General features: G+C 52.3%; 1 protein-coding gene and 1 pseudogene across 2 annotated transcripts; one reads left to right on the top strand and one right to left on the bottom strand.

The window, feature by feature from the left end:
- The first annotated feature begins 260 nt into the window (after positions 1-260).
- On the top strand, positions 261-6,202 carry Gatd1 (glutamine amidotransferase like class 1 domain containing 1). Of its 2 annotated transcripts, none has more exons than NM_172116.4 (8): positions 261-384; positions 2,512-2,588; positions 3,295-3,400; positions 3,501-3,608; positions 4,446-4,540; positions 4,962-5,055; positions 5,186-5,297; positions 5,422-6,202. In NM_172116.4, the coding sequence occupies exons 1-8, from the start codon at positions 321-323 to the stop codon at positions 5,426-5,428; spliced, it is 663 nt and encodes a 220-aa protein (NP_742114.3). In that variant the 5' UTR covers positions 261-320; the 3' UTR covers positions 5,429-6,202. The 2 variants fall into 2 exon arrangements, with proteins under 2 accessions (NP_742114.3, XP_006536234.2); XM_006536171.3 differs by having other exon boundaries at positions 267-384; positions 3,501-3,563; positions 5,422-6,187.
- Positions 7,060-7,871, bottom strand: Gm4535 (predicted gene 4535; annotated as a pseudogene).

Genomic DNA, 8,354 nt, shown 5'->3' with positions numbered 1-8,354 from the left:
GTGGCTTCCAATCAGGAAACGACCACTCAGGGACCCAGGGCGTATCCTCCCCCGCCTCCGCCTCCAACCCCCGCCCCGCTCCGCCCCGCTCCGCCCCCGCTCAGTCCCCGCCCCTCGCATGCTTGCCACTCAACCACTACCCCATGCGCATGCGCAAACTGCCCCCATCTTCACTCAATTTCCGCGTTGTTTCTCCCACCCCACCTTGCACCCTGCCGGCGAGCCCCGCCCTTCGTGCCTCACGCATGCGCATTCCGCTCTCTGCAGGCGAGCCCCGCCCCGCCCCATCCCTCGCACAAATATCCGCCTGGGCTGTAGCCATGGCGTCCGAGCGGCTGCCAAGCAGGCCTGCGTGTCTCCTGGTGGCCAGCGGCGCTTCCGAAGGTGAGGCGCGCAGGGCAGCTGTGTAGCTCACTGGCCTGCAGTCCTGACTCTGGGCAAACGTTTGTGTTTGTGGAGTTGAGATTCTGGGACCCTGCATCTGTTTCTCTGGCGCAGGCCTACTATGTTGTCTGCGCTGGCAGACAGGGACGGTCAGCGGCTGCAGAGATGACCCTGCCCCCGAGTGAGCCGCAGGGGCTTGGTACTCTCTCTGCCCGTGTTTTCTGCCTCTCTGTTACCCCCTATCTTGGGTTTATCTTCGTGCACCTCCAGGAAGCGATCCTGAAAGAGGTTGCTCGAAAGAGCTGCATAAAAGGGACCCTCACGCAGAAGGGGTCTGTTGGCTTCATGTTCCAACTGCCCGGTGTGTGTCAGGGGCGCTGGGCAGATGATTACTTCACGGGTCCTTAGGGAACCGACTGGCCCGAGATAGTCTCTGTGGGGAGGTGGAGCCCAGGGCTGCGGCCCGGGGTTTCCCTCTGGATTCCTATAGACCTCTGCAAGTGGGTGTGAGCGCGAGGGTACGTCGGGATCTTGGACTGATGAATTTCTGGGTTCCACACTGAAGCGTCCCAGGTGAGGGTGGGAGGGGCCTGAGGGTGCTGCTCCTCCCTGGAATAGAGGTAAAAGAGAATCTACAGCAGCTCCTAGGTAGGCCTTCCTTGAGAGTCGGAAAGTGAGGGATTGAGAAGCTAAAAATTATCTTTAATCCCAGCACTCAGGAGGCAGAGGCAGATGGATCTCCAGGAGTTTGAGCCCGTCTGGAACTTATATAGCAAGTTCCAGGCTAGCAGGAGTACACAGTGAGGTCTGACTCAAAATATTAACCAAAACAAAATCCACAAGCCAAAAGCCTAGTGTCAGAGTTGGAGGCAGGAGGATAGAGAGGGCAATGGCTACATGAGATGCTGTCTTTAAAAAAATGCTAGGGGGCTGGTGAGAAGGCTCAGCGGATAAGAACACTGACTGCTCTTCCGAAGGTCCTGAGTTCAAATCCCAACAACCTCACAACCATCCTTAACAAGATCTGACTCCCTCTTCTGGAGTGTCTTAAGACCCACAGGGTGTCTTAAGACCAGGATGGGAGAGAGCAACCATTTGGTCTGAAGACAGCTACAATGTACTTATTTATAATAACAAATAAACCTTTGGACTGGAGTGAGCAGAGGTCCTAAATTCAATTCTCAACAACCAGATGAAGGCTCACAACCATCTGTACAGCTTCAGTGTGTACTCATATACATAAAGTAAATAAATAAATCTTTTAAAAAGTGCTAGGATCAAAGGTGTGCATAAAGGTGTGCATTACCACACCTGGGGGCTAGAGTCTTTTGAATTAGGCAAGCTTCGTTCCTTTTTGAAGGACTTTTTTGTTGTTGTTGGTTTTTTTGAGACAGGGTTTCTCTGTGTAGCCCTGGCTGTCCTGGAACTCACTCTGTAGACCAGGCTGGCCTTGAACTCAGAAATCTGCCTGCCTCTGCCTCTGAGTGCTGGGATTAAAGGTGTGTGCCACTTTTGATGGGCAGAAGAGGGCTGAGAATACCATGGTGGGGCAGAATCTTACCCATGTCCTGGGTGTGGGAGTGCCCCAGACACCACTCTCCTCTCCTGCTGCGTTTACCTCTGTGACATGTTCACTGCTGCTCTTCCCAGGTTATGGGGACCTTGGATCCTGGTGGATCTCTAAGGGGATGCACCAGACATTTACCTGTTTGGAAGTACCTATAGTGGGAAAGGGTAGGATGCAGCCAAGGGTGTAATGGTGTTGGTGGACAGTTAAGGTGACCTGGGGGCCTGAAGGTAGAGTTATTAGGTCAAGTGGAGAGCCTGTCCAGGGAGGTTTCAGAACCACTGGAGCACCTGCAGGTCTTTCAGGGTCCAGTGACCAAAGCTGGGTAAAATAATAGACTTGCTGTGGACCTCTGAGCAGGTCTTCTCAGTTATGTATTCCTGAACCTGAAGGGCTGCTGTCCTGCCCCCAGGGAGTAGGCCCTGGGGTGGGTAAAATGGACTGCCCCTAAGGCAGGTTCTGGGACCAGGATGGCCCCAGGAGCACTGGAGCAGTCTATGAATAGGGATGAGACAGCTGGCCCTATCATGCCCTCACTTTTCTGGACCCCTCTTTTGCAGGTGTGTCAGCCCAGTCCTTCGTCCACTGTTTCACACTGGCCAGTGCTGCCTTCAACCTACAGGTGGCCACCCCAGGGGTGAGTAGTCACCCTTCTCTAGGGTGAGCTGTTCTCCTTTCTGAGTTGAGGCTAGGAGAGTGTAGAGAGCCCTCTGTAGCTGATAGGGCCAGGAGGGAGCTACCTTCAGGTAAGGGGATCTACAGCCAGTCTTGGAGGCATCCTTAAGCCACCATCCCAGTTCCCTGACTCTGACTACCCATCTTCAGGGAAAAAAAATTTTTTTCCATTGTGGCTTGCACTTTTGCAGGCCATCTTTAAGTGAAAGATAAGGCTTGACCCTAGTGTGTGGGTCCTACACACTTGGCTCCTAATAGGAGAGATTATTGATTCTTGCATGTATCCTGGGGACATACGGTATAAATGGGTCACGGCAAGTGTGTATTGTGTATTTGTGACTTTGAGTGTTTTGAAGTCATGAGCTGGGTGGACAGTTGTTGCTACTTTATAAGTAGGAGACTGGAGACCAAGGGAGAGCAGGGTATAGAAAGACCTCAGTATTGAGTAGCACTGGGCTCCACACACTGGGGGTTTGGCTCTCTGGGCCTTTTTTGTACTTGATCTTTCTCTCTCCATAGCCACTGGAGGCTTCCTGCTTGGGCCAGCCAGTAAAAGTGCTATTTAAGAGGGTGTTTGTGCCCTGGGCTGTTTTTAAGTCTGTTAGCCTTTCTGAGTTTTCTGCCATCCAAATGTGGGGGAGATACCAGTGTTAACCCTGCTTCTGTAGGGAAAGGCCATTGACTTTGTGGATGTGACTGAGAGCAATGCCCGATGGGTACAAGACTTCCGCCTCAAGGCATACGCCAGTCCTGCTAAGCTTGAGTCCATAGATGGTAGGTTGGAAATGAGGTCTGTGGTGGCTTCTGGACAGCGGATCCCTGTGGAGGACTGTGTCCTGGCGGTGCCCTTATTTGACCTGTGTTTTCCCCCTAGGTGCCCGGTACCATGCCCTCCTGATTCCCAGCTGTCCTGGCGCCCTGACAGATCTTGCCAGCAGTGGGTCCCTGGCTCGAATACTGCAGCACTTCCGCTCTGAGAGCAGTGGGTGACAAGAAACTGCAGGATAGGCTGACAGGCAGACACTGGGTGGGAAGGAGGAGGGAACAACCACAACAGTGGATGACAGGGAACTAGACTATATAGGCTTGGAAGGGGGAGATGGAGTGGATATTGGGTACAGGGTTTCGTGTTCAGGACTGGGCATGCCTGGTGATTCATCAGCCCATCAGATGGGAGTGGGGAGCTGCAGCGGCTCTGACTACACACAGATAAGTTTGCTCTGAGATCATGTGCACAACAGAGGGATCCCACTAAATATACTGTGTGTACTGTCAGTCAGTGTGCTGTGGGCCTTTTCAGGCTGAGAGGGCTGGTGACCATGGCCTCTTAGCTTTCTCCATGGTAGGCTAGTCAGGATGCTGTCTGGATTCCTGATTGGAGTGGGCAACATCTGTTGTGATAAGCACACCTGTAGGCTGGGACAGGATGCTCATAAGAGAGTAGCATGCAGATAGGCTCCACATGGTGTCCTTTGTTGGTGAGAGCTGGATTTCTAGGCTGAGACAGGCAGCATTTGTTCCCAGTCACCTCGGCAATGGGAACGCACTGGCCATTAACTTGCCATTGGGGGAAAGCCAGGGTAGCCTCATTGCAGAGCAGGATGTCCCCCTGGGAGGACAGCCCCCAATAGCTTCTCTGCAGTTGGAAGCAGTGGCTGGTACATAGACTGGGAGTTCTGCATGCTTGCACATGTCTCAAAGCTCAGGCAGTATGGGCTCTAGGTTAGTCTTGAGACATCAACCTTGGGTGAGGGGACACTTGGGAGGGGACCCTACCCAGGATAGCATCCAAGGCCTTAGACTATTTTGCTGCTTTTAGAACCCATCTGCGCCATTGGCCATGGTGTTGCTGCCCTGTGCTGTGCTACCAATGAAGATAGGTCCTGGGTGTTCCAGGGCTACAGTCTGACAGGGGTGAGTACCTCGTGCACAAGCCAGCATCCTTCCTTACCCCTACCTGACCCAGGAGGAGCTTCCTGCCTGCACTGTGACCTGTCATTCCCTATGCTGCTACAACAGTTCTCTCCTTGCCTGGGTGATGTGTGCTAAGTGTAAGAAGGCAAACACATCCTGGAACCTCAGCCCCTTACCTGGACATCATGGGACCCTCCAAGGGAATCCTTCCAGAGGATACGAGGATACCTGCCCATCTCATTTTGGTCACATATACCTTGATGCCGTAGTGGCTTAGTCCCTAAAAGATGTCAGCTTTGCCTTTACCCCATCTCCCCCTGCGGATTTGATCTGCCTGGTCCCTGGGGTTGGTCCTTTGGGCAGTAGGGCATTGGACTGGGTAAAGCCACTAGCTGGTCTGACACAGGCCCTGCCCTTGCAGCCTTCAGTGTACGAGCTCATCAGAGCACCTGGCTTTGCCCGCCTACCATTGATCGTTGAGGACTTTGTGAAGGACTCTGGTGCTGGCTTCAGTGGTGAGTTCAAGTTGGTGCCCCTTCACTTAGATGGGCGAGGCTACTTGCTGTGTGTTCACAGATCCCTAATGGGTGGGAGTGGGTCTGGGCCTGGTCTTTGTGTGCCTAAGGCTTGTGCCTTTTGCCTTAGCCAGTGAGCCCGACGCTGTGCACGTGGTGCTGGACCGCCATCTGGTCACTGGCCAGAACGCTAACTCCACAGTTCCTGCTGTCCAGAACCTGCTCTTCCTCTGCGGCAGCCGGTGAGGCTCCCGGGCAAGGGTTTGGGCGGGTTCCCGCTTTGTGACTGGCTCCCTCTGCTGGACAGTTTTGTCTGTGACACTCTGTCTGCTGGTGCTGAGCCTGGACCATGTATTCATCCTATAGGAAGTAAGCTTGGATGCAGTCCTGGTGGCCTAGAGACAAGGACTGAACTCACCATGGTCTCCTGTACTGACACTCGATGGGACACTCAAGCCTCCATCAGGACCTTGTGGAATGCTGGAAGCCTCCAGGGATTAATACTTGTGGACTGTCAGTCCTAATGTAGACTAGGCACCCTTTCCTCCATCCCAGCACAGTGTCTTGGCTGGCCAGGCAGTCCCTGAGAACTCCAGATTGACGATTCCAAGAAGAATTGCCCACGGGATGTAGTCAGCTGTGGGGTCTCAGGATGGGGCGTTACTCTTCTGTGGGCTTTCGGCTATTTCTGTCCCTTCCACTGTTCATGGGAATCGTGTGGATGGACCACAGGCTGGAGCTTGCTATGAACTTCCTTTCTCGTCTTTCCTTTTTTTTTTTTTTTTTTAAAAAACTTGTTTATTTTTATATTTCCTATGCAATGGTGTTTTGTTTGAGCATATGTCTTTATGAGGGTGTTGGATACCCTGGAACTAGAGGTACAGACAGTTGTGAGCTGCCGCTTGGGTGCTCAAAATTGAACCCAGGTCTTCTGGAAGAGCAGTCAGTGCTCTTAACCATTGAGCCATCTCTCCAGCCTCCCCTATCCCCTCCCCCTTTTTTGAGACAGGGTTTCTCTGTGGCCTTGCCTGTCCTAAAACTCACTCTGTAGACCAGGCTGGCCTGGACCTCAGAGATCCACCGGCCTCTGCCTCTGCCTCCCGTAGGCTGTGATTAAAGGCATGTGCCATCACCTGGCTGTGAACTCATTTTTGTTGTTGTTTGTTTTTTTTTTTTAAAGAAGACTTACTTATTTTATGTATGTGAGTTCTTGCGTGCGCCTGACTCGACCATCAAGAACTACGCTGCAACAGGATCCTTCTGCACACATTTATTGGGAGAGCTTGATTGCAGAGGCGAAGAGACCCTGAGCCCAGAACTGGTGCTGCTTATATAGGCCTAGGAAAGGCGTGTCTCACACCCGGATTGGTTATGCACTATGCCTCATTTGCATGTTCCTCATCTGATTGGCTACTCAGTACCTTACAGAACCTCATTAACATACCTCATTTGCATGTCTCACATCTGATTGGTTATATTCTCAGTACCTCATTAACATGCTCGGGCCAGGCAGTGACTTGGCAAAAAGCTTTACTGCATATGTACACATTGGTTGTTTGTCCAAACTTATGCGTGGTGGCCAGCAGTAGCCAGCACCACTCTGCAACGGCACATGTGGCTTCCCACAGTGAGTACACTGTCGCTGTCTTCAGACACACCAGAAGAGGGCATCGGATCCCATTGGTTGTGAGCCACCATGTGGTTGCTGGGAATTGAACTCAGGACCTCTGGAAGAGCAGTCAGTGCTCTTAACCGCTGAGCCATCTCTCCAACCCGTTTTTGTTTTTTTGAGACACGGTTTCTTTGTGTAGTCCTGGCTGTCCTGGAACTCACTCTGTAGACCAGGCTGGCCTCAAACTCAGAAATTCACCTGCCTCTGCCTCCCAAATGCTGGGATTAAAGGCGTGAACCACCACACCCGGCTCAGGACTCTTTTTAAAGGTGAACAGTGTATGTTATCCTATCCCTAAAGAGGCAGAATTCTTTTTTTTTTTTTTTTTTTTTTTCTTCATAAAGCAAGTTTATTTCTGCAGAGAAAGTATCTTATGTTTACATCCAGGGAAGAAGCAGAAAGAAACTCCCCCTCTCAGAACTGGGTCCCCGAGTCCTCAGTAGCACGTTGTGTCTCAACGATCTTTACTGGGGACCAAAGAGGTTGGGATCATGAAGAGTCAAACTAGTTAGCGGCTGTTCAAAGTTACTCAGGCTCCAAGGTGGACATGACAGATTTTCAGGGCCAAGAGACCTGCTGTGACACGGGGGCTGATTGAAGGTGAGCAAAAGATCAGTCTGATACCGGGGCAGCCGCAGCAAGGCCTGATGCAGTGTGACATCCTTTGCTACCTGCTGGTTTTCTTTAGCTACCTGCTGCTTGCCAGAAAGGGACCAGGCATCCTGACAGCAGCCTCTCAGGGATAAGTTCTCCAAACAGAGAGGCTGTACAGATAGCACGTGCACAGCCCTAGCCCCCTGCACCCGGCCAACGTCCTCAAAATGGTACCGCGCAGCCGCTTCGCCCTGCACGTGGGCCTGCAGCTCCAGAAGTTCTATGATCAGACTCTGGTTGGTCACAGGATGGCAGAAAACTTCTTGGTTGTCTGGCACCGGTCGGAGGTCACTCACATCAATGGCCCCTGTAGGGAGGATGGCGGAGAAGGCGCCTCCGAACAGTGGACAGTTTCTGGTGGGCTCCATAGATCTAGTACTTGAGTCTGGACATTAGCGAGGTTTTAAAGAAACCTACATGAGCCTTTGAGACATCATTTCCCCTGGTGTTCCCGGAGCACCCACTACCTCCTCCCGTCCTACTAAGCAATCAAGAGGCAGAATTCTTGCTGAGAAAGTCTGCCCTTGTTTAACTATTGCTGGCCTGTGGTTTCGAATGTAATAGAAGTGTCAGCTCAGCCTGGTATAGTCCTGAGCCCTTGAAGTAGACACCGTGATGTCACTCTGTTCCATATGGCATGGAAAAAACATTAGCGTCAGTCACACCTTGAGATCCTTAAACTGGTGTTACCCCACAGTCTGTCCAGTGGCCTCTGGCCTACAGAAGCCTCAGCCCAAGTATTTCATCTACTCCTAGCAGGAGTGGCCACAGGTGGGCTTCAGCCATGTGGAGCAGGGTAGCCACGAGTCCTGTCTCCCAGGCCCTGGACAGGCTTTGGCCAAGGAACTGATATGGCTATCTCCCTTCTGGACATGGCTGTTTGCTGTCAATCCTGGGGCACCTGGCCTGGCCTGTAGATTCTGGTGAGCAGCCTTCTAGCCCTGGGATAGACACAAGTAACTTGAGCCTCTCA

This window comes from Mus musculus, chromosome 7 (genome assembly GCF_000001635.26).
Source record: "Mus musculus strain C57BL/6J chromosome 7, GRCm38.p6 C57BL/6J".
In the NCBI taxonomy this organism is placed as follows: domain Eukaryota; kingdom Metazoa; phylum Chordata; class Mammalia; order Rodentia; family Muridae; genus Mus; species Mus musculus.
Note: the sequence above shows the minus strand (reverse complement) of the source record. Positions and strands in the feature narration are given on the sequence as shown.

What these genes read in the sequence shown, in the direction of transcription:
- Gatd1 (NM_172116.4), top strand. Translation starts at nt 321, where the DNA reads ATGGCGTCCGAGCGGCTGCCAAGCAGGCCTGCGTGTCTCCTGGTGGCC. An exon ending in TAAGCTTGAGTCCATAGATG is followed by an intron (nt 3,401 to 3,500) that starts GTAGGTTGGAAA and finishes TTTTCCCCCTAG; the next exon opens with GTGCCCGGTACCATGCCCTC. An exon ending in AGGGCTACAGTCTGACAGGG is followed by an intron (nt 4,541 to 4,961) that starts GTGAGTACCTCG and finishes CTGCCCTTGCAG; the next exon opens with CCTTCAGTGTACGAGCTCAT.